The 26126-nt window shown below is 46.0% G+C and overlaps 1 protein-coding gene and 1 long non-coding RNA gene across 2 annotated transcripts in view; both read left to right on the forward strand.

The window, feature by feature from the left end:
- LOC309332632 overlaps nt 1-26126 on the forward strand; it is a 69866-nt gene that overhangs the window by 43028 nt on the left and 712 nt on the right. The window lies entirely within an intron of this gene.
- Nucleotides 7712-25029, forward strand: C1S (complement C1s). Its single transcript, XM_081845094.1, has 11 exons — nt 7712-7859; nt 8904-9108; nt 9575-9752; nt 11611-11736; nt 13559-13758; nt 14485-14638; nt 16120-16235; nt 18201-18279; nt 20240-20374; nt 21923-21997; nt 23941-25029. The coding sequence occupies exons 1-11, from the start codon at nt 7840-7842 to the stop codon at nt 24738-24740; spliced, it is 2088 nt and encodes a 695-aa protein (XP_081701220.1). The 5' UTR covers nt 7712-7839; the 3' UTR covers nt 24741-25029.

Below are 26126 nucleotides of genomic sequence, written 5' to 3' on the forward strand. Positions count from 1 at the left end.
GGCTATGAAGAGGGCATTTGTCTTCCCGCCAACAGATTCTCCTTTTGCCTGCACTTGACATGTTAAATATTGTTCTCCTCCCTAACCAATTGATCATTTTTGCTGTTGTAAATTATGCTTTTGATCTCATTTCTATCTGATGTTGATTTGCAGTTGTAATTGCAATATAAATAGATCAGCCTAGGGAAAGAGTTAACTGGCACCCCGACAAAGTCCTGGCAGGTATCCAATTTCTCTTCCTTTGTCCGTCCAGCCTTGCCAAAGCCTTACCATGTCTCCAAACTCCCATCTTGTCCTGCCATCCAAGATAACAACCCCTTTTTCTTCTCCCACGTAATAATTGACTCAGACCAGCTTATTAATTCCACATCCATTTAAAATTATTCTCTTTGTTTTATATTCCATACACACAGTTCTTTTTTTATTATTTGTAAACCATATCTATAATCTAGCTGCCTCCTACTCTGCTTGTTGCTTTAAAATGTTAATTTGGATTCTAGGGGGTTTGCTGAGTCAGTTATGTAAACAGAAAAAATATAAAGAATCCATTTCTAGTCTCCCCCGCCCCATACCATCTTTTGCACCAAATGAAGTCTTCTTTCTCATTCAAATCTTAACAACCTTGCAGCTATTTCAATTCAGCAGTTTGTAATCTTGTCCTGACTTTTCCAGCATGCATCTATACATTAATCCTAATTAAGCTGTTACTGAACAGAAGAACCTCTGCTTCTTAATTACAGCATAGGAGGGTTACCAACAGGCAAAGTGGTTTTGCACTCAGCACCTCCCTGCCTCCCACATTCCATATCGGAATGAAAGCCAGGTACTGAGATGATCTGCAAATAAAGCTCATTCCCCCCTGGCCCTGGGGGGAACTTGCAAGGATAATTACCCTCAATCATCCTTGGTTTTTTTCCTTCGCCAACAATCTGCTGTTGTCATGGGAGCTGTCTCCATTAAGAGAACTGGAAGACATGTCTGCAGTGAGGCAGGAACGCGGGTGGCACTGTGGTCTAAACCACTGAGCCCCTTGGGCTTGCTGATCAGAAGGTGGCTGTTCGAATCCCTGCAATGGGGTGAGCTCCCGTTGCTCTGTCCCAGCTCCTGCTAACCTAACTGTTCAAAAGAACACCAGTGCAAGTACATAAATAGGTACCTTCAATGTGGGGTTCCGTAGGGCTCAATTCTATCCTCCATGTTGTTTAACATCTATATGAAAGTGCTGGATGGGATTATCCGGAGGGTAGGAGTATGTTATCAGTTTGCTGATGACACTCAGCTCTATTTCTCCTTCACATCTGCAGGTGAGGCGGTGGAAGTGCAGGACCAATGTCTTGCCTCAGTAATGGACTGGATGAAAGCCAACAAACTAAAGTTCAATCCAGATAAGACTGAGGCACTGTTCATGGGTGCTTCCTCAGACAGGATGGTTGGGAGGTCGCCTGCTCTTGATGAGGTTACGCTGCCCCTAAAGGAGCAGGTTTGTAGCTTGGGTGTACTCCTGGATCCTCTGATGTCCTTGAGGCCCAGGTCGCCTCAGTGGCCCAGAGTGCCTTCCATCAGCTTCGGCTGGTGGCCCAACTACACCCCTATCTGGACAGGGATCATCTAATTATTGTTGTCTATGCTCTGGTAACCTCAAGGTTAGATTACTGCAATACATTATACGTAGGGCGGCCTCTGAAGACGGTTCGGAAACTTCAGCTGGTGCAGAACTCAGCGGCCAGATTTCTCACTGGAACTAGACAATTTGAGCATATTACACCGATCCTGGTCTAACTGCACTGGCTACCAATTAGTTTCCAGACCCAATTCAAGTGCTGGTTTTGACCTATAATGCCTTAGGCTCAGGACCGCAATACTTTAAGGACTGCCTCTTCCCATATGAAGCTACCTGGACCCTGAGGTCACCTTCTGAGGCCCTTCTTCTTGTGCCTCCTCCTCGCGAGGTCAGGATGGTGGCAGCACGAGAACAGGCCTTCTCTTCAGTGGCTCCCCGTCTGTGGAATGCCCTCCCCAGGGAAGTTCCCCTGGTGCCTTCACTATACATCTTTAAGCGCCAGGCAAAAACATTCCTCTTCAACCTGGCCTTTGCCTGACCTGACATCCTATGCCCTTTTTTAAATGCTGGCTCTTTCCTGGGGGGAGATAGTAATCTGGTTTTGGTTTTGATTTTATGTAAGTGGTTTTTAATGAGAACCGCCCTGAGACCTTCAGGGATGGATAGAGAAACAAAATAAATAATAATAATAATACCACTGTGGTGAGATGGTAAATGGCATTTCCATGTTCTCTGGTTTCCGTCACTGTGTTCCATTGCGCCAGAAGTGGTTTAGTCCTGCTGGCCACATGACCCAGAAAGCTGTCTGTGGACAAACGCTGGCTCCTTCTGCCCGAAAGTGAGATGAGTGCTGCAACCCCATAGTGGCCTTTGACTGGACTTAACTGTCCATTGGTCCTTTACCTTTTACCTGCAGTGAGGTTTATACCTAACTACTTAAATCCTCCATGCGCTATGGGAAATGGAGAGTTAGCTAGGAACCAGCCTCTTGTAGTGTTTCTAAATTGATAGGCAGGAGCTCAGATTTAGGGTAGCTGATTTGCAATCCTGCTACCCTGTGATACATTTCTAATTGCCGCTTAGGTGGCTAAAGGCTGTTATTGGATTTTGCAAAGATAAAGGGGTGTCATCTGCAAACATACTCATTTTGTGTACCTCATTCTGCACAATGACACCCTCTGTAGAAGGCGTCTTTGTATAGTTCGATGCCTAGTACCTCCATGAACAATGCAAACAGCAATGGCAACAGAGGGCAGCTCTGCTGGGTGTCCCTTAAGACGTCAAAACCTGAGCGTCAAATCCATTGATTGCTTAAAGAGGGGCAAGAACATAGAAAACAATGAATAAATTCTTTTAAAAAAATCTTCTATTGGCCTGCACAAGTAAACACCTTACTTTATTTCTCTGACCGATTAGAACAACGTCCCTCACAAACACAATAAATTTATGAAATCATTTGATAGAAATCTCTGTTTACATATGGATTAAAAATAATCATACTGGTGAACAAACATTAATCAAGATAAACAAATCCTAAAAGAATCATGTATCACTGTTTGTCAAGCCAGATGCAAAGATGATATTTAGCACCACTGTCGAATTTGCAAAAATGGCAGCAGAATATATGATATAGATTTAGTAATGGAATCTTTCCAGATGTGATTTGCATGCAAACAGAATCAACAAATGAAAATAGCTCACTCCTCTCCCTGCAAGTTTCTCTATTCTGGAAAGTAGGCAGAAGTATTCTGTTCTCCACTGGTAATATAAAGAGCAGCAGCAGCAGCAGCCTGTACTAATATTACACATTACATTGGAAGAAACGCTTCTATTTCAGGCTCAGAAAGATGCCTACCTTATTTGAATCGTTTTGTTTCATTCTTCTGGTGATCGAAACCCTCACAGGAATGGTGGGAAATGGATTCATTGCTATCGTTAACTGCATTGACTGGCATAGAAGCCGAAAACTATCCCCGGTTGACATGATCCTGAGTTTGCTTGGTTTGTTCAGATTTCCATTTCATGCCGTTTTGATACAGATTGCAATAATAAACGTCTTTTTCGTGGACACCTATCAGAAAATGAATGTATATATTGCATACAATGCCTTGTGGCTATTTCTTAATACGCCTAGCCTTTGGTTTGCCTCTTGGCTCAGTGTTTTGTACTGTGTAAAAATCGCTAACTTCTCCCACCCTCTCTTCCTGCAAATAAAGCTGAGATTCCCTGGGCTGGTGCCTTGGCTGCTTCTGGGGACAGTGGTCTTCTCTGCAATCACCACCACTGTAGCAATAACAGGCAGTATCATTTTGTCTAAATGTAATCCATTTGAATCACATCTAAACAATAACAATGACTCAGCAATTAACACGACCAGTTCCTGTAAATTTCTTAGCCTACTATATTTTTCCCCGAATTTCCTTCCTCTCATGATATTTTTGTTCTCATCCATTTTATTACTAACTTCTCTGTGGAGGCACAAAAATCTGTTACAAAACAGCGCAAGGGATGTCAGCACAGAAGCTCACCTGAATGCCATCAAAGCTCTGGCTTCTTTCTCCGTTCTCTATGTAACTAACGTTTTTGTGGAAATCTTGTCAATAGTTTTGTTTTGGAAGGGCATTAACGACAATGGGGTGCATTTAATTCTTTTTAATGTGATTGCTGCATATTCCTCTGAGCATGCCATTATCCTGATCTTCATGAATCCCAAACTGAAACAGGAATCAATCAAGATGCTACATCAACTAAAATACTGAATGAAATATCGAATAAATGACTGCACTATCATGTCAAAACTGAAAAGCAAGTGTTCTACCAATGTAGGTTCCTTATTAGTTCTGTGTTTCCTTTCAGATATCCATATTAACTTCCTCCACATTATTTACACAACATTGTGAGGTGGCTGGTATATGGTTAATCAGAGCTCTGAAGATGTTGTTTTTTTCTTAATGGCTGAAAACCAGAGATGGGGGAACGGGCTAGTCTTGGTACTTGGCTTGTCTTGGTACCTGGCTCTCGCTCCAGCATGGATTGTGGGAGACACAGAGGCACTGAGTGCAAAAGCACTTTGCCTGCTGTTAATCCTCCTACGCCACCATTAAGAAACAGAGGTTCTCCTGTTAATTAGAGCTTAATTTGGACTAATGGACATGCACATGTGAGAAGAGATGAGCTCATAAACTGCGGAACTGAACCAGCTGCAAGGTCTTTAAGGTCTGAACTTGAGAGAATACATCATTCAGTACAAAAGGCGATGGGGAGAAGCGAGCCTACGGCTTCTTTATATGAAGTTTTCTTCTCTTCGTTTATGAATTTGGCAACCCTCCCTTGAATGCTCATTCAGATTGTATATGTGCAGGTGAGGAGGGATGAAACTGGATTGTAGATATGGAATATAACATTAAATGGAACTGTGTGTGTAAAAAAAAAAAAAAACAAGGAAAAGGGGGGGAAGCTCTACGTTGCAAGAGGTTTGCGATGGAACCTTAGAGCTGACTCTTCCCCATCCTTTATTATTTACGGAATGAACTGAATAATGTTAAAAGGACTTGGAATATATTTAATTGGAAGTACAACCGCTCAGTTATCTCCAGCCGGACGGAAGGATGAAAGGAATCTGCAAACTTGCCAAGGAACTGATAAGGTTCATTACTGGGACAGTGTGATTTTTGCAGCTGTTGTCATATTTGCACAACAACGAAGCACGGGACGGAACAATGGAGAAATTTCTGAAACAACAATGGGATATTAGCTCCACCCAAGGCATGAGGGAGAACAACTGGGGAAAGATAGACATAACATTTTACAAGGACAGGAAGAAACATCATGGACAGAATAATTGTCACACACAGGAAGAACAAGGATATAGTTTGAGTGCCTCACTTGTAGTTTCATAAATCATTTAATGTATCAACATGAATAGAAGCTATTATTACAGTACTGCAGTAGTTGTATATATGATTATTATTGTGATTGGAATGTAATTGAAATTAATAACATTTTGGAAGGCAGAATTAAAGAAAATCATCAAACCATCAATTCTAGCATGCGGGAGGCCACCTAAATTATATCATTTGGTATTTGAATTATTGGTATTAGTAATTGTATTATAATTTGGCATTATTATTTTTTCCAAATTTTTTATTGATTTTCCACATTTCTTTGTATCACCTTGTAACAGTTCTCCAAAATCATCTTTCTAATAAAATTAACTACTTCAATTTACTATCTTCTTCTCTTTTCTTTATAGTCTAAATCCATAATGGTTTAGAATTATTTCTTATTCTAATCCTAAGCCTATTTGATACTTTCAAGTGACTTATAATTATCACAAAATATTTGAATGTACACAATCAGCTTCCTGGTTTTTAATTCTTCTAACTTCTGCCTTTTTATGGAATGCCAATCTATTGGTCTGCATAATAGCTCTACGGGACCGCCTCTCCTGATATGTCCCACGGAGGACCTTATGCTCTTCAAATAAAAACATCTTGGAGGTCCCGGGCCACAGAGAGGTTAGGCTAGCCTCACCCAGAGCCAGGGCTTTTTCAGTTGTGGCTCTGATCTGGTGGAACACTGTCACAAGAGACTAGGGCCGTGCGGGACTTGACATCTTTCCGCAGGGCCTGCAGGACAGAGCTGCGACACCAGGCCTTTGGCTAAGGCACAGCCTGACCCCCTTCTTTGGTAATCCTCACAGAACTCTAGCCCAATGCTTGCCATTAATTTGATTTTGAATTAATTTTAGAATGAATTGATTTTAGAATGCTGTATTACTTTTACTCTTGTTAGCTGCTCTGAGCCCGGCTTTGGCTGGTGAGGGCGGGATATAAATAAAAAATTATTATTATTATCATTATTAATAATCATTTCTCTAACACCCCACTTCAATTGTTGTTGTTTGGTCGTTTAGTCGTGTCCGACTCTTCGTGACCCCATGAACCAGAGCACGCCAGGCACTCCTGTCTTCCACTGCCTCCCGCAGTTTGGTCCACTTCTATTACCCAGCTAATTAGAACAAATACCCATCTGATAAAGACACATGTTTTCAAATTTATTAATAAGAATAATAGCAATGTTGGTGGACAAAGATTAATCAAAATCAACAAATCTTCTCTCTCTCTCTCTCTCTCTATATATATATCACTTTGTTAAGCCAGATTCTAATACATTAATCAAAATGTCTGTGGAATTTGCACACATGACATCAGAAGAGGCAATATCGATTTAGTAATAGAATCCTTCCATGGTTGATTTGCATCAGAACAGAATCAACAAATGAAAATAACTCCTCAGCTCTCTAAAACCTTTTCTGTTCTAGATAAAAGGCAGAGCTATTGTGCTCCACACAACACATATACATAAAGTGCGGTGGTGGCAGCAGATGGTGCAAATATTACACATTACAACAGAGTTGACATTCTCCTTCACGCTCAGAAATATGCCTAATTTATCTGAATTGTTCTGCTTCATTCTTCTGGTGGTTGTGACCCTCACAGGATTGGCAGGAAATGGATTTATTGCTATCGTTAACTGCATTGACTGGTTTCGAAGCAGAAAACTATCCCCAGCTGACATCATCCTGAATTGTCTTAGCTTGTTCAGATTTGCATTTCTTGCCGTTGTGATACAGTTTGCAATTCTTACCCTCTTTTTCAAGGACACTCTTCAGAATAAGGACCTAAGCACCGTATATAATGCCTCGTGGTTTTTTGTTAATACTACTGAAATTTGGTTTGCCGCTTGGCTCAGTGTCTTGTACTGTGTAAAAATCGCTAACTTCTCCCACCCTCTCTTCCTGCAAATGAAACAGAGATTCCCTGGGCTGGTGGCTTGGCTGCTTCTGGGGACAGTGGTCTTCTCTGCAGTCATCACCACCATCAAGGTAATAATGGGCAATAGACTCACGTCTGAGTGCAAGACAATTGAATCACTTCTAAGCAATAACACTGTCTCAGGAATGAAGACATCTGACATTTGTCAGTATTCCATCTTTCTATATGTTGTTCCAGATTTCTTTCCCTTCCACTAATGACCCGTTGCCACTTTGTGGGCAAGTGTGCATCATGTTGCACTCTGTGCTACTCTAGGAATCAGTTTCCCTTGCTAAAAGTTAGTAGGGGCTGCATTCCTATGGCTTCCGTGAGCTGGGTTTTAACTCCATTTCTCTGCCCACCAACCAGGCCTGCTTCAGGGGAAGAAGACAAACAAGCCAGCGTGCTTTGTTTGTCTAAATCTGAAGTCCAACCACAGTGGATTTGAGGAAGAAGGCCAAGATGGAGCTCTTGCAGACTTGGTAAGTTATTGAATATATGAACTAATAAGGTGAGACTCTGGCCAGCAACTACTTTTGCTGAAGAAGGGGTTGGGGGAGGCAGGCAAGGCACACACCCCTCTCCCCACAAGAGTTTGTGGCTTTGTTCTACAGTGGAACCTCAGTTTTTGAACGTAATCCATTCCGGAAGACCCTTCGACTTCCGAAACATTTGAAAACCGAGGAGCAATGGGCGGCCGGCACAATCCATTGAGAAAAAAATAAAAACATGCAGTGGAAGCCATTTGACTTCCAAGGTGTGTTTGAAAATGGAAGCAGGTTTTTGGCATTTGGCTTCTGAAACGTTTGGCTTCTGAGATGCTCAAAAACCAAGGTTCCACTGTAATAGTTGCCGAAGATGCTTCTTGTCCACACTCCTCGTTTGCTACAGGATCATTACAGGTCTAAATACTACCCATCAGAGAAAAGCATCTTCCTCAGTGGCCCCCATTGCTGACCTCAAATCTAGGAACCAAATTCCCTCAGTTGTGTTTTTAGCAATGCAACTTTACCACCTACTCCCTAGATAGTAGAGGCAACCCTGTGCTGCTTAGGGGTGCTGAATCAAATTGACTTAACTCTTCCATCCCTTGGGTCATAGGTAGATGGGGCAGAGAGTAGAATTGGTAGCCACTATCAATATTCCTTTCTCCTATTTAGTGGGATGCGGGTGGCACTGTGCCTAGGACTTGCTGATCAGAAGGTCGGCGGTTCGAATCCCTGTGACGGGGTGAGCTCCCGTTGCTTGGTCCCAGCTCCTGCCAACCTAGCAGTTCGAAAGCATGTCAAAGTGCAGGTAGATAAATAGGTACTGCTCCGGCGGGAAGGTAAATGGCATTTCCATGTGCTGCTCTGGTTTGCCAGAAGCGGCTTAGTCATGCTGGTCACATGACCCGGAAGCTGTACGCCGGCTCCCTCGGCCAATAAAGCGAGATGAGCGCCGCAACCCCAGAGTCGGTCATGACTGGACCTAGTGGTCAGGGGTCCCTTTACCTTTACCTATCAATATTCCTTTCTCCTGTTTAGGGGCTTTGTTTCCTGCTTCCTCTTGGCTTGCACTGAGGCAGCTTCCATGTACGGGGAAATCCTGTCTCCAAACTATCCTCAGGCATATCCCAACAATGCTCTGGAATCCTGGGAAATCAGCGTGCCTCCTGGTTACGGCATCCATCTTTACTTCACCCACCTGGACATAGAGCCGTCTCAAAACTGCCAGTATGACTCCGTGAAGGTACAGGGGCCCCATTCCACTGCTGGGGCAGATAGATACAGAGCATTGGGGTGTGTGCTGGTGCTGAACCGATGTGTCTAAAACACTGAGCCTCTTGGGCTTGCTGATCAGAAGGTTGGCAGTCCAAATCCGCGTTACGGAGTGAGCTCCTGTTGTTCGGTCCCAGCTCCTGCCAACCTAGCAGTTCGAAAGCACGCCAGTGCAAGTAGATGAATAGGTACCACTCTGGCGGGAAGGTAAACGGCGTTTCCCTGCGCTGCTCTGGTTCGCCAGAAGCGGCTTAGTCATGCTGGCCACATGACCCGGAAGCTGTATGTCGGCTCCCTCGGCCTATAGAGCGAGATGAGCGCGCAACCCCAGAGTCGGCCACGACTGGACCTAACAGTCAGGGGTACCTTTACCTTTACAATCTATTTCTATAAGCAGAAGCTAAGAGAGACTTGTCTTGTGTGTCTGTCACTTTTAGGTCCTGATTGGTAACCACATTGAGGGTCAGTTCTGTGGGCAGAAGAAGAGCCGGACTCCTGGCTCTCCTGTCCTGGAAGAATTCCATGTTCCATATAACACGTTGACAGTCACCTTTCAGTCTGACTTTTCCAATGAAGAGCGATTCACTGGCTTCGCTGCCTATTACATTGCAGAGGGTAAGCCCTGGTTTCTCTCATCCTGGTGTACGAAACCCTTTGTAGATATAGTATTCCTCCCAGCAATGCTTTGGGATGGCTATAGGAGGAACCCGTTCAGATTCCACTGAATGGACAAGCCAGATTCTTAGCAAGGCTCAAGGGCCCACTTCAAGATTAAATATCTCTCCCTACCCCCCAGCTAAGTAGAAGGGCAGAGTATTAAGAACACTGGTTATGGAAATTGTTTAGGAATTATAGCAAGGATATCATAACAGCTTAAGCCATCATCTAAGGCATCTGCATATTTAGTACATAGATTGCTTAGGATGCAGAACTAGGAGTTGACCAAGAATGGAGGTGTTTCTGAGGAACTCTCACATGTGGTCTGAAATGGCCTGATGGTTGTGTGCATAAAAGACCACAAACGTCCCAATAGTCACCCTGGGTGATAACTTGAAGTCATTGATTCAAGTCCTAACCCCCAGAGCAGGAGAAAACAAGCTTGTTCCATCCTCCATCTGGCAGCCCTTGAGATATTTGAAGATGACTATCCTTTCTCCTCTCAGTCTCCTCTTTTCCATGCTAAACATACCCAGCTCCCTCAACCGCTCCTCATTAGGCTTGGTTTCCAGACCCTGGATCATCTTGGTTGCCCTCCTCTGCACATGCTCCAGCTTGTCAACCTCCTTCTTAAATTGTAGTGCCCAAATAAAAGTTATTTATTTCTGCCCCACCTTTCCCCCTTACGACACTCAAGGCTGCTTACAGATCTGTTTTGGATCCCATAAGAGATGACTGTCTTTTAAGCACTTGGGGGGTCAGGCTCCCAACCCTGAGAGGAAGGCAAGTGGAAATTTATCAGAAGTGGCAGGGCCTACCTGAATCTGGGTGTTCCAATAAGGCTGTGTGAGGGTTGCAAGAAAGAAGGTATACCGTATTTTTTGCACCATAACACTCACTTTTTTCCTCCTAGAAAGTAAGGGGAAATGTCTGTGCGTGTTATGGAGCGAATGCCAACGGGTGGCGGGGGGGATCTGCTGCAGTCATGAGCAGAGGATCCATGGTTCCCCTTCCTTCCCTCCTCCGTGGCTCACTTTGAAACAGCAAAGCGGGAGAAGAGTCGCTGAGTGAGGAGGAGAGAGGGGCAGAGAGCCTGCTTGCTTTAAAGGAGCAAAGCGGGAGAGGAGAGGAGCCGCTTACACGAGTGTAAGTGGCTCCTGTCCGGTTGGCTCCTTTAAAGCAAGCAGGCTCTCTGTCTCTTTCTCCTCCCCACTCAGCTGGCTAAATAGCATTATTAGCAGCATCCTTCTCCACATACCCCATGCGTACTCCTTGTCCCTTGAGTGCTTTTCCTTCCCTCCCCACTTAAAACGTGGTTACAAAGCACGGATCCACATGGATCCTCGGGATTTTTGCACTGGGTCACCCCAAATTCACCATCAGATCACATAGCATGTCCATGGCTACATCTTGCACCAAAAAAATCATGCACCCACTGTTGCCTGGGGTCGCAGTGGTGCAAAAACGTGGTTACAAAGCATGGATCCACATGGATCCTCAGGATTTTTGCATTGGGCTACTCCAAACTCACTGTCAGATCACATGTCTGTGGCCACAGCATGAACCACAAAAATCATACATCCACTGTTTCGTTTAGAATATTTTTTTTTCTTGTTTCCCTCCTCTAAAAACTACGTGTGTGTTATGGTCTGGAGCGTGTTATAGAGCGAAAAATACGGTAATTGGGACTCTACCTTAAATGAAGGATCTCTTCTCCCTTAACCAGCACAGGGTTTATCCCACTGTCTCTTTTGCTTTCTGCCTTTTATGATATTCCACACACATTCTTACCTCCATCTCTGTTCACTTCTTGCAGATGTGGATGAATGCACAGATTTTGTGGAAGAGGCCTGCAGCCATTACTGCAACAACTATATTGGTGGCTACTATTGCTCTTGCCCACCTGAATATTTCTTGCATGAGGATCTGAAGACATGTGGAGGTAGGAGCCTGGTTGCTACTGCTCCAGCAACCACAGTCCTTATCCCCACTGCTGATACGGTACTTGAAATGGGAAGAACTTCAGCAGTCTCCCGTGGAACTGTGGCTGTTTACACACTATACCTTTAAAGTACATTCAAAGCACACACACCCTCAAAGAATTCTGGGTACTGTAGCTTGTTACGGGTTGCTAGGAATTGTAACCCCGTGAGGAGTAAAATACAGTGGACACTCGGGTTGCAAACGTGATCCGTGTGGGAGTCACGTTCGCAACCCGTAGCGCCGCGTCTGCGCATGCGCGGGTCATGATTCAGTGCTTCTGCACATGCGCAAAGCGCGATTTAGTGTTTTTACACATGTGCAAGCACCGAAACCCGGACATAACCCGTTCTGGTACTTCCGGGTTCGGCACGGTGCACAACCCAAAAATACGCACCCTTAAGTGTCTGTAACCCGAGGTATGACTGTACAGTGCCCAAATTTCTTTGAGAGAAACATTGCACTTTAAAGGGTTTGCAGCTTTTGAACATCCACGGAGGCTGATAAATGACAAGAAACTGTGGTTGCTCACAAGGAAAGGAAAAGAAACTAGCATTGCATAATAAAGAAATATAATTAAATCATCCCAAACACTGGGAGCTAAGACCCGCCCCCCCCTTGATGTAATGGAAGGAGACTTAGAATGAGGAATCTGAAAAACGGGTTTGGCTTTTTACAAAAAGCGGCTGAAGGATGTTTAGATAATGTGTCATACAGCTGGCCAAGGGTGCAGCGAGATGCAGCCTGCATAGACGTCATTCAGGATTCAGAACTTAGATCTGAGCCCTTGAATCTTAGAAATATGTTGCTAAACTGTGGGAGACTAAGTGAGGGCATAGAAAACGGAGTCAAGGAATTTCTGGTGTGACTTTGCCAAGCCCAGTGGAAACACAGTCAAGATAGGCATGTACAAATTCTTGGCACTAATTCACTTGAATATATATTTTTGTTTCTTATTTCTTATTAAGATTTTTAAAATCACAAAAGAATAAGTCACATTTTAAAAGCGACAACCTATCACAGAAACTCAATACAGTAGAAAAGAAAAGTTGGCTTTGCTTACATGTACTATTGAGCTAGATTTTTTTTTCTTATCACAGCATGCGGGCGCATGTTGCTCAGTCATCCCAACGTCGCTCCTCGCCTGGCACAAGCAGGAGAAATCTTTGGCTTCCCAGTACACTTGATCCAAGTCTCCCTTGCAAGGCATGATGGCTAGCAAATTACCGAAAGTGGCTTCTTAGGCAGCAACAAACCACATTCAAACCATGGTGCCTGGTTCGAAGGCTGCAAGAAGCCAAGACTTCTTGGTTTGTTTCTCCTGCTTGGTCCATGGAAGCAATTGTGCAATGTGCAGCAGCACACTGCTCATTCATGCTCATTCATGCTCATTCACTGCTCATGCATGCTAAAGCCCATTAAGCCAGAAACCCCAGCATATCATAACAGGTAATACTGGGCAGCATGACATCATTTTGAGGCTGAATCCTGACAAGACAGAAGTACTGTTTTTGGGGAACAGGAGACGGGCAGGTGTGGAGGACTCCCCGGTCCTGAATGGGGAACTGAGCCCCTGAAGGACCAGGTGTGCAGCCTGGGAGTCATTCACTGTGCAGCAATCCCTCTTGCTGTTCTGGCTTCTGGGATTCAGAATATTTTTTTTCTTGTTTTCCTCCTCCAAAAACTAGGTGCATCTTATGGTCTGGTGCATCTTATAGAGCGAAAAATATGGTAATCTCACTTTGTTACGGATCTCCTGACTGTTTCTCTTCCCTAAACTCTAGTGAACTGCACTGGGAATGTGTACACTGACTTGTCCGGGGAGATCACCAGCCCCAACTACCCCAGCCTGTACCCTGAGAACTCGCACTGCGATTACCGTGTCACCCTGGAGCCAGGATACCGCGTGGTCTTGACCATTGGCAAGAAAGACTTCGACATCGAGCCGGCTGACTCGGAAGGAAACTGCCCTGACTCCTTGAGAGTATGTGGTGGCTTAGATAAAGAGAGGGGTGTCTTTGCTCCTGTTCTGAATACATCTTAGCTTTGTATCCCTAGAAGCCAAATGGCAGACCGGAGTCCCACGGGTGACATTTGCCGTTGGGGGTTGTGGCACACTTGGGCAGGAGCAGGAGGCCTGGTTTGGGGCACGGTGTCCGCCCCTTACTCCTGCTTGCCTTTGCAGCACCACACTGTTGTTTGCGCACCAGCTTAGTAAACTAAAAGGGGGAAAACCCCAGGACATGGGAAAGAGAGGACTGCATAGGTACACACACTCTTATGGTCTGCCCCGCAGAGGACCTTAAGGTCCATGAATAATCATAGTTTAGAGGTCCTGGGCCCTAAGGAAGTCAGATTATCCTCTACCAGGGCCAGGGCCTTCTCAGGGATGGCTCCGACCTGGTGGAATGCTCTGTCCCATGAGACCAGGGCCCTGCAGGATTTAACTTCCTTCCACAGGGCCTGTAAGACAGAGCTATTCCACCTGGCTTTCAATTTGAACTTAGCCTGATCTTTTATTCCCCTTCCTTCCCTCCCTCCCCCTCCCCTCTTTATCCTTAATCCCTCAAGTACCAAATTTCTGCTTCCCATACACCTTCTCCTCTCCAAATCTTGAGTGTATTTCTTTTAGATGCATTTCCTGCCAAATATGCCTCTTTTGTCTTCCTCTATTTCCCTCCCCCCCCAATCTGTTTCGTTCTTCTTGCAGTTCTCAGCAGGCGACCAGCAATTTGGCCCCTACTGTGGCAACACATTCCCTGGCCCTCCAGAAATCAAGACTAGAAGCAATATACTTGACATTTTCTTCCAAACAGACCAGTCAGAGCAAGGCAGAGGCTGGAAAATCCGCTACTTTGGGGATCGTGAGTAGATATCCCATGAGAGCAAACCTGTGGGGCAGACTCGTGAGCACTCTGGGACAGAGATATGTGTCGTTCTTAGGAGAATGGGCATGTGCTTGCAAGTAGCAAAGGTGCACCTTGAGTTGGAAGTCTAGTGCAGGAGAAAACAACTGCAGACAAGGAATGCCATTCAAGCAGAATGGCCGCTGTTTCTGAGAGCAGTTGTTCTTGGGGTGAATTGCTGCAGGAGAGAACACTTGAGGTTTGCTATGCACCCAAATAGAGACGCAGGTGGCGCTGTGGGTAAAAGCCTCAGTGTCTAGGGCTTGCCGATCGAAAGGTCGGCGGTTCGAATCCCCGCGGCGGGGTGCGCTCCCGCTGCTCGGTCCCAGCGCCTGCCAACCCAGCAGTTCGAAAGCACCCCCGGGTGCAAGTAGATAAATAGGGACCGCTTACTGGCGGGAAGGTAAACGGCGTTTCCGTGTGCTGCGCTGGCTCGCCAGATGCAGCTTTGTCACGCTGGCCACGTGACCCGGAAGTGTCTTCGGACAGCGCTGGCCCCCGGCCTCTTGAGTGAGATGGGCGCACCAACCCCAGAGTCTGTCAAGACTGGCCCGTACGGGCAGGGGTACCTTTACCTTTACCTTTTATTCACCCAAATTGTGAATGGGTATTTGGGTATAGCTAAGACTAGCAAATCTGGTGCACTGCTGGCAGAACATCTAAGGGGTTGGCTGGTGTGTTGACAAGTGGCTTCCTGGCTAGGGATGAGCCCCACCAGAACTGGAAGCAGGGAAAGAAGGAAAACCCAATGGGGACCTTGGGGTCTTGAATTTCAGTGGCACCCTATACAGAGCCAAAATTCCACCTCCTCTTGCCTTTCACTCTACACCATAGTTGCAGTGGCCCCTGCAGCAACCCCGAGGCTCCACCAACCAGTCACCCTAAATCCACCTCTGTAAAACCCATAGAAATCTGAGAAATCTCCTGATCTCTAGTGGGCAATGGGAAAATTGAAAGGGGAACAAGGGTTCTAGCTGAAGGCCCTGCAGGCTACAGCTGCTAGTTCTCAGGAGACAGGGTGAACCAATCCGTTCTTCCTCATCAGTGGAACCTGGTCCATTAGGGCAAGGGAGGCACTGCCCGTCATGTCATGGTCCTATGCCAGATCCCACAGAAAAGGCAGATAGCTTTTCTCCTTCTGAGTCTTGGTGCTGCCTTTGTAGAACTCAACAGGGAGGAGGGAGGGGGGCAATACTGGAATCACGTGTCTGTGCCTGTCAATGGGCGCCAACCTCTACTTCTTCCTCTTGTTGATGCGGTTGAGAGTCGAAGAGGCTCAGAGGAAGTTGCATTAAATAAAAGCATGGCTTCTGTTGACTTGGCTGTGACTGCTGGGGACAGAAAATGACAAGGGGCATGTGCATGTGAGAGAGAGCATGTGCCAGGTGATTCAGTGATTGTTGACTGGTTTCCTTTCCCCCCCCTCTCCATTTGCAAAGCAATGCCCTGCAAAGAAACTGTCATTCCGCATTCCAATATGGAACCCATGAGAGAACGTTACGTCTTTAAGGATTCAGTGAAGGTGACCTGTATCAAAGGCTATGAGATTGTACTGGTAAGTCCGTGCCCACCAAGGTCAGATAGGCTCTGAGAATCCCCTTGACATGAACAGTACATTGCTGCTAGTTCTACGCTGATATCCATTGCGCCTCTTCTCCATCTCAACATAGCAGTGAGAGAGGATTCTTTATGCACTGATGTCAGGGGCCCAGACCAGTGGGCAGCCAGGTCTTCTGAAATGCAAGCTTCAGGCAGATTGGCTGGCTGAATAAACAACTACCTAGGAACAATCTTCGGGATGCGGGTGGTGCTGTGGGTTAAACCACAGAGCTTAGGACTTGCCGATCAGAAGGTCAGCGGTTCAAATCCCCGCGACGGGGTGATCTCCCGTTTCTCGGTCCCTGCTCCTGCCAACCTAGCAGTTCGAAAGCACATCAAAGTGCAAGTAGATAAATAGGTACCACTCTGGCGGGAAGGTAAACGGCGTTACCATGCGCTGCTCTGGTTCGCCAGAAGCGGCTTAGTCATGCTGGCCACATGACCCGGAAACTGTACGCCGGCTCCCTCGGCCAATAAAGCGAGATGAGCGCCGCAACCCCAGAGTCAGTCACGACTGGACCTAATGGTCAGGGGTCCCTTTACCTTTACCTTTAGGAACAATCTGGGACCAGGCAGGGGCTTGATTAACCAAATGAGAGCTGGGTGGCCTCCTTCAGGGACAAGCTTCCCACAATAAGAGTCTTTATACTTGCTGGTGGCACCAGATTGGTCTTCCCATATCACCAGACGTTCCAGGCCAGGTGGATTGTGGGCTATTATATCAGCCTCCTGTGGCCAGCAGTATTAGCAGCGCAAAGAGCCGGCAGCCATTGTCTGATCTACAGGGCTGTTGACATGTCACCAGCCACCCTTCACTCCCCCTCAGTACTTGACAATTGGTGCTATGGCCACAGACCAGGAATCCTGAGAGACACAGCCCTCTGGCAAAATCAGGAGGAGGAGGAGGAGGAGATGAATCTACTCCAGGTGTGTTGCATGTGATGCTGAAGTCACCAGAACCTGCATCTCCTCCTTTGAACCCCAAGGAGATACTTCTGCCACAGAAATCTTCAGATGATCAGCAGAGTCCTCAGGATATATCCCCCCATCTTGAAACCTCAGTTCCTAGAAAGCTAATAGCTACAGAGGTACGCCCTGGCTCTTAAGCTGGCCAGATATGATGCTTCAGCTGCAGGATCAGTCACTGTGCTCCTGAAACCTACACTTAGGTCCCTTTCTAAGGCCCTGAGTGTGGCAGATATGTAGTCAAATCTAACAACACAAAGTTTTGCTAGTTAGCAAGTGAAGGGGTTAAGACCATAGAGCTGCATTGCTGATAGGCAGACTCAGGCCATAGAAATGTAATTGGTAGAGAAGGCTCTGTATGATGTCATTTCCCATCCTCTCCTGGGAAGGAAGAAGCAAAGAAGTATTTCCTGTTTTGTCTCTCTCTCTTCCACCAGCCATGTATATGGACATCTGTCCGCTTGCTCCAGCATCAGGCACTTGCCTGAAGCTTTTTTTTGCTGTAAACACAAGTATTTTACGTGCCTTTATTTTTACTGCTGTTGCTGCTATGGACAAATGCTTGACTGTGAGAAAAATACATGCTTTAAACTTCATTTTCAGTCTGTAGCCTGTTTCTTTGATAAACTGGATAACAAAAGGGGGAGACCAGCCTAATGGCTAGTTCCTACACTTGCAATCAAACTGTTCAAGATGGGATTTAAACTCTGTTTAGCCCCATGCTTTTAAATGCAAGCGGTAAGCTTGGAGATGAAATGCCAGCAGTCTTGCTTAGTGCAAATGTTCCACCTCCTTAAACAGCTTTTTTGCATCCTCTCCATATATCTTCTCACTTTACACAAGGGCCCAAGACTCCCCTCATGTAACAAGGGAGAGAGAGCAGTGTGTATGTCATTCTGATACATTTCTCAACCAATGAATTAACTCCAGTATCTCTCAATTCTGTTCCCGTCAGTCAAAAGGCAGTCTCACATCCTTCTACTCTGTCTGTCAAAGCAACGGCGAGTGGAGCAACTCTGATCTCGAATGTGTCCGTAAGTGCTTGGCTTCCTATATTGGTGGTCCATAACATACTTTCAACTGGTCTTGAGACCACAGGGATCATAACAGAGAAGAATACTTGAGAAGCAGGAGGCTTTCTGAAGTTTTGACAAGATGCTGAAGAGGCAAGCCACTTCTAAATTTAAACTGGAAAGCAGCTTGCTTCTTCAGCAGTGTGAGTAATCACAAAGAAACTTCCAGCTCTCTTCATAGCTCTCTTCATAGCTGAGCTGGACAGCAGCCACACAGAATGATTGTTCCCCTTTGTGGTGGCTGTGTAAGGTAAGAAAATACAGTGATTCACAAAGTAATAAGGCAACCAAAATAGTGGTCCTCAGCGGTGCTCTTTTCTGGGGCGGGGGGACGCAGAGGGACACATACCCCTAAACATTTTGTGAATCTTTGTACTTTTGTCCATTTACTGTATTAATTTCCCCCGATTTGAACTATAAAATGGTGGTTTTCTTGAGTCAAAATGAGAGTACCCCTAAACATTTTTAAAGGAAAAAAGCACTGGTCCTCAGTACAGTTAAGCTTAAACACCATTGTCTGGATTACCCAAGATAAATGAGAGACTTTTCAATGGAGAGGGCATTTATGCCATTCCAGTTCTAGGCAATGGTCCTGGAAGGAGATGGAAATAGGAAGGGATAACTTGGAAGTTAAAGACTGGCACCCATGAAGGCTTTCAGTGGTTCCCCTGGTCAGGTGCCCCAAACTTTGAGCTCTCATTTGCGGGGGGAGTATTTAGTCACCCTAGAAAGAAAGCTGTGGGACCAAATGTATAGATAAGTGATTTCTATAGCTTGTATATTGTTCTAGATTTTTGGGGGGCAGGGGCTAAACCCTAGAAATTAATAAATGGTAGGATTTTGATTATTTGTAATGTGAAGGGAGAAATACCAGCTGCAGAGGAATTCCTGGGCTAGCCTGTGCAAAATGACCTGGCCAAGCTAGGACCATTAAGAAACAATAGAGGGTCATTGGCAATGCAAGAGAACTGTCCTCCCCACTTGTCCTGAGGTGTGAACAGAGAGGGGGGGTTGGGAAGGTTGCCAGGGTAACTAGGTGTGGGGTGACAGGAAAAAGAGAGTCTTGAGCAGGGGTTGCTGGGAAGGAGAAGGAGGAAGAAGGACTGGGATCCATCTTGGGCAGGCTGGCTGAAGGCTGGCCTGAGAGAGGTGCCTTGGACCTCCCACTGCTGTGGGAGACAAGCCCCTCTTGAAATGACCATGCTGTACAATCTGGACTCCATGCAGACTGAAGGTGTAAATAGGTGAATAAACCATACAGTGGTACCTCGGGTTAAGTACTTAATTCGTTCCAGAGGTCCGTTCTTAACCTGAAACTGTTCTTAACCTGAAGCACCACTTTAGCTAATGGGGCCTCCTGCTGCCGCTGCGCCGCCGGAGCACAATTTCTGCTCTCATCCTGAAGCAAAGTTCTTAACCCGAGGTAATATTTCTGGGTTAGCGGAGTCTGTAACCTGAAGCGCATGTAACCTGAGGTACCACTGTATTACTTTAAAGCGATGACAGTCTCCACTGTGTGGAGTTAATTATCCAAAGGAGCACAAGCCCCCTGGCAGATGGGGGGGTGGGGTGCCCAACTTCTGTAACAATATTTTTCCTGGTACTGAGGGACCATAATCAGGAGCAGCAGGACATAACCAACTTCCCATGCTAAGCCTAAGGTTGTCACCGGTCATTGCCTCTCTGATTTTGGGTTATGCCACACCCCCTCCGTGGCAGCCCTCTTGCGAACGACACCCTCACCAATTTCTCAAAATTTGAGGTGTGCCCCCTAGTCCAAAAAGGTTGGCACCATACATACGAAAAGAAGAAATGGAAAGTATGTTCAGGCCTGACAGAATATGGGTTGTCCAAGATGAGGTGGCAGGTGGCAGCAGAGTGAAGATTCTTGTCTAACATCCCATCTCCCCCCCCCCTGCAGCTGTAAATTGTGGTGAGCCTGAGCACCTTGAAAATGGGAAAGTCACTTACCTGTCAGGAGCCGAGGACAACACGGAGTATCAAGACACGATCAGCTATTCATGCAACGAGAAGTTTTATACAATGCAGGGCAAAGGTAATGATGTGTCCCATCCTTTTCAGAACCAAGCATCTGATTCAGAGCTTTAAAAGAGTGTCATTGTACTCAGTTTATGATGACAGAATTAGAGGTGGCAATGTTACGACAAACTCATTCCAAGAGTCTTTCACTTACCCTTCATCCCAGTATCGTTGTGAAACTTGTTAGTGTGTTTTCACTCGCTTTGCTTCCACTAAAGCAACACCGTCAAAAGTGGCTGCTTTCTTCTTATAGGCAGAGTCAGTGTAGAATTTAATGAGTCGTAAACACTGAAACGATTCCTTCCAAGGCACAGTTAAAATGTACGGTGTGTGCATGTGTGTGAGAGAGAGACAAACAAAGAACAAAGTTGAGATGAACAAGGAGACGGGGATGTGAAGCTCTTCCTGCAGAATGTTTCTGCTTCCACCTTCTTCAGCTGATGTGACTCAAAGTGTGCTGTAGCCAAGGTGGCCGTTCCTTGGCTCCTCCAGGCAACCTCTTTTTTGAGCATTCATTCTCATTGCTTTCATGCACAAAGCTTGCGCAGAGGTGATGCAATGGGTGGGTTGTAGCGTAGTGCTAAGAGGCATAAAAAGTAAAAAGGTAAAGGACCCCTGAATGGGGTCCAGTCAAAGGCAACAATGGGGTTGCACTGGCTGAGGGAGCCAGTGTTTGTCCGCAGACAGCTTTCTGGGTCATGTGGCCAGCTTCTGGCGCAATGGAACACTGTGACAGAAATCAGAGCACACGGAAACACTGTTTACCTTCCTGCCACAGCGGTACCTATTTATCTACTTGCACTGGCGTGCTTTCGAACTGCTAGGTTGGCAGGAGCTGGGACAGAGCAACAGGCGCTCACTTCGTCACGGGGATTCAAACCACCGACCTTCCGATTGGCAAGCCCAAGAGGCTCAGTGGTTTGGACCACAGCACCACCCGCGTCCCTACTAAGAGGCACAGGGGTGTGTGGAACAAGGTCCACTCATGCAACTGGACTACTTCCCCCCCCCACACACACACTGTGTGCCCAGGGGCAGTCAATCTCATTTCACCACCTGCGTCAAATTAAGAATGTGTCATGCCCTGCTCCCACCCACCATCGCTCCTTCTCTCCACTTATGCCTCCTCCAAACTCGATGAGAGCTCAGGCACTCCTCAAGGCATTGCCGCTCATTTTATTCCAGCTGGTTTTGGACTACAACTCCCATCAACCCTAGCTATCAAGACCAGTGGTCAGGGATGATGGGAATTGTAGTCTGAAAAAACAGCTGGAGACCCAAGTTTGGGAAACACGGAGTTAAAGCATAGCTAATCTGTGTTAAGCGACCCAGTGTATCCATTCTTGGTTAAGCACATTAGAAGTGCTTTGCTGGATCAGATCTGGAGCCAGCATTATTTACAGGAATCCCACGGACAAGAAGACACTACATGGCTTGCTAGAAATTGGCCAAAGGGCCACCAATGGCCTGCAATCTGTTTTCTGATCTCGCCTGCATTTGGGTATGAAACACAGATTAAAAACGAACAACTGAATAGTTTCTATGTATTCTTTTATTCTGAAAGGACTTTATAGGTGTTCAGCCAGTGGGAAATGGGTGGATGAAGATGAGAAAACGGAGATTCCAGTTTGTGTCCCAGGTACGGTATATAGCCCTCTATTTCTAAATGTGGATATTGTGGTCAAAGTGCTGTGACAAGAGTCCACCACATTGTCTAGTTTACAGAAGAGCCTGCCAATATTTTAAAATTCTTGCTTCCTCTGCTGGGACATGTTCTTGAATTGCCTCAGTGATTCGAGATGGTTGAAAACCAGAGCTTTAAAACCTGCTCTCCTCTTAGATGTTTCCGCAAAACACCAGTCCTGCAGGAAGCAACAATGTTCCATGTTTCAAGAGTCCCTTTTTGCTGATCACGTTGTTGAGCACAGCCATCTTGGGGGGTTAGGAAAAGGAAAGAGAGCATAGACCCACTGAAATATATTCAGAGTCGTGTGTGGATTTCATGCTTTTATTCAGCTCATAGTAGTGAGCAATGGAAGTTCCCCCGAAATGTCTGCTTTATATACATTATTTACACAATGGGCCCCACGTGACTGGCCAGTTCCAGGATTCTCCTGTAGGCCAAACAGGTTGCGGATTCACTTCCACCTGGAATTGGATTGGGTGGCTCCTGCGGACCAGTCAGACTGCTGCATTCTGGATCCTACTGTTCTAGGACCAATCAGACTGCTGCATTCTGAATCCTATTGTTCTAGGACCAATCAGACTGCTGCAATTTGGATCCTATTCAACTCAGTACATAACACCCACAGTAGAAGAAGAGGCACAGGAGCCGAACCTGCAGCTAGTTTCTAATAGTTTGCACCTAGCCCTAGTCTGTCTGCTGTGTACATTCAGCAGTGATGGGGCTTGGTTCTGGTGGGCTCCTGCAGGTTCTGAAGAACAAAACACCCCCTCCTGCGTACCCGCAACTGATACCTATTGGGCTATTTTTAATGGGCCATTTATTTATTGTTCTTCATGCACATCGCTGATTGTATAATTCTTTGTGAAGCAATTTCCCTGAAAAGCAGTAAGTCTTTTAAATAAATAAAGCAAGCAAGCAAATCTCAGAATGGGGATACATGCATGGGCATAGTCAGGATTTATGTTGGAGGGACGGACAGGGTACCCACCTGTCCTGTTCCAGAACCAAGCTACCTGCCACACGATTGGTCAGTTTGCAGAAGCCATGCCTATCACTCAGTCGGGTTGCCAGTTGCGTCGCTAGAATGCACCACAACAAATTAGGTTTAAATATGGTTGAGATTTATGTTTGTTTGTTTGTTTGTTTGTTTGTTTAATTTTATTTGGAAAATCAATAAAAAAGTTTGAGGGGGGAGTGGGGAGAATGCACCACAACATCATCCAAGTGACCTCAGTTAAATTGAATATTTCAATTTCAAATATTCTGGTTATTTCTACTTCGAGTTAAGTATTTTTTATTTAATTACTTGAATGGGGGGGAGCTGCTCCCCATGGCCATGCACATAGATATGTGTATAGCCCATAGAGATGCGTATAGCAGGCTTCATTCTCAATACAGTCGTACCTTGGATCCCAAATGCCTTGCAAGTCAAAAGTTTTGGCTCCCAAATGCCGCAAACTCGGAAGTGAGTGTTCTGGTTTGCAATTGTTCTTTGGAACCCGAATGTCCGACACGGGTTCTGCGGCTTCCAATTGGATGCAGGAGCTTCCTGCAGCCAATCAGAAGCTGTGATTTGGTTTCTGAACGTTTTGGAAGTTGAACAGGCTTCCGGAATGGATTCCGTTTGACTTCCAAGGTACGACTGTACTACCCAGTTAATGTTTCTGGGCAAAGTTAACAAGCTGCAGCAAGCAAAAACTTTGGGAGAGGTCCACACACATGCATGCCCAGAGGCCCCAAAACCGGATTCAACTTGAACCCCCTATCTTAAAGTTATTGCTCGCTTTCCCTCACGTCAGTGAACATAAATGGTTTTGATTATTTCATTTGTGCAAATCCGGTCTTCCTGCTGCTCACAAGCTCTTATTTCTGCTGTTGTTCTGTCCTTTCTCTAGTTTGCGGAGTTCCCTCTGAGCCCGTTAAAGGGACGGGGAGGATTTTTGGAGGCCATCAAGCCGAGAAAGGAAACTTCCCTTGGCAAATCTATTTTGAATACCCACATGCTGGCGGGGCTCTGATTTCGGACCGCTGGGTTCTGACTGCAGCTCACGTGCTGGATGAGACCCGGTGCCCGGTCATCCACGCAGGGATGCTTCGCATTGGATCAAATGCCATGGAAGGCGCTAGGCCACTGGATGTGGAAGCCACGTTCGTCCATCCCGACTGGTTGGAAATGGCAAACAACCAGGCCCGGACAAACTTTGACAATGACATTGCTCTAGTGAAGTTGGCGAAACCCTTGACGATGGGTCCTACCATCTCGCCCATTTGCTTGCCTGGTGCATCGTCCGACTACGACTTGCCGATGGGGATCCTGGGCTACATATCTGGCTGGGGCAGGACGCCTAAGACACGTGCAGCGATACACCTTAGGTACGCCCGGATCCCTGTGGTTAACATGGACAGGTGCCGAAACGTGAGACCAGATCCCCCAGCAGATTCTTTGACCTATGTGTTCACAGACAATATGATTTGTGGAGGGGGCAACGGGAAGGACAGCTGTGATGGAGACAGTGGAGGGGCGTTTGCCGTCAAATATCTCCACGACGAATTGCACTACTATGTCGCTGGCCTGGTTTCTTGGGGGCCAAAGTGCGGCACCTACGGCCTCTACACTAAGGTGTCAAATTACGTGGACTGGATCGCAAACGTCATGAGCCAGAATGAGACCAGGAGGATGCATTCGTGTCTGTAAAAGCACCAGGCTTCCTTGATGTTTTGGGCTCTTGGCATTTCTCCAAAGTGTGACCCAAGCTGTTCTTGGACTACAACTCCCATCATCCCTAGCTAGCAGAGACAGTGGTCAGGAATGATGGGAGTTGTAGTCCAACAACAGCAGAAAACCCTAGTTAGAGAAATACTGGAAATGGAAGAGAGGGGAGGTTGGAGTGAAGGTCTGTGCACTGCCAGTTTCTTTACACAACCTGCTTTCTTGAGAAGCAAATAGAGAGACCAAAAGCTTTCAGGCTGGATTTGTTCTTAAATGATTTCCTGTCTGCTTAATTTCTTCTTTTATATCTTATGTCCTTTTTTTGTAGCTGCTTAAATTCCTTTGAAAAGTGCCCTATGCCACAGATCTTTTTAAAAACAAAAACAAAAAAACACAACAACACACATTTTATTAGAAGAATTTCATTTATAAAAAAAGAGAGTGAGGGGGGTGGGAAGAAAGAGAGAAAAAAGTGAGTGAAAAAATACTGTTACATACCCATACATTGATATACAGGTGTGTATATTCTTATTATCCCAATGCACATATAATTGTCAATAACCTAATATGTTCTGTGTAAACAGATGGTGCGAATAGGGATAAGAACTTCATATTTGTAGCTGCTTATGGTTTGAACCAGCTGAAGAAACACAGTGCTCATCTCAACTTGTGCTTGCCCTGCCACTTTCTCCAGGGGAAACCTGATCTTTACTGCTGAATTGGAGCAAACATCAATTTGGTTTCCTCCAGACTGAAGTTTGCTCTGAGTGGGTTTTCCGGGGGAGAGGAAGAACAGCCCTTCAGTGGGGGGGGGGGGAGCCTGTTCATACCTTTAAGAAAATTATTAGAAAGGTCTCCTCAGTGTTGGAGAAGGCAGGTGTGACTATACTTCAGAGACAGCAGGGGCCAACATTTCTGGCAATTGTGTCACAAGCAAAGTCCAGAAATCATGACAGTGTCCTTCTAGTGCGTGTAGAACACAAATGGGGGGGGGGGAGCAAAGACAGACCCTCCAAGTGTCCCTATTTTCCAGGGACAGTCCCAGATTTACAGAAGCCGTCCTGGTTTCCGATTTGATCCTGGAAGGTCCTGCTTTTCCTTTGTTGTTGTTGTTTAGTTGTTTAGTTGTGTCCGACTCTTCGTGACCCCCTGGACCAGAGCACACCAGGCACTCCTGTCTTCCACTGCCTCCCGCAGTTTGGTCAAACTCATGCTGGTAGCTTCGAGAACACTGTCCCACCATCTCGTCCTCTGTCGTCCCCTTCTCCTTGTGCCCTCCATCTTTCCCAACATCAGGGTCTTTCCCAGGGAGTCTTCTCTTCTCATGAGGTGGCCAAAGTCTTGCAGCCTCAGCTTCACAATGTGTCCTTC

Source organism: Podarcis erhardii, assembly GCF_964252035.2.
Source record: "Podarcis erhardii genome assembly, chromosome: 17".
Taxonomy (NCBI): Eukaryota; Metazoa; Chordata; class Lepidosauria; order Squamata; family Lacertidae; genus Podarcis; species Podarcis erhardii.

What these genes read in the sequence shown, in the direction of transcription:
- C1S (XM_081845094.1), top strand. Translation starts at nt 7,840, where the DNA reads ATGGAGCTCTTGCAGACTTG. An exon ending in ATGGAGCTCTTGCAGACTTG is followed by an intron (nt 7,860 to 8,903) that starts GTAAGTTATTGA and finishes TCTCCTGTTTAG; the next exon opens with GGGCTTTGTTTCCTGCTTCC. An exon ending in AAGGCTATGAGATTGTACTG is followed by an intron (nt 16,236 to 18,200) that starts GTAAGTCCGTGC and finishes TGTTCCCGTCAG; the next exon opens with TCAAAAGGCAGTCTCACATC.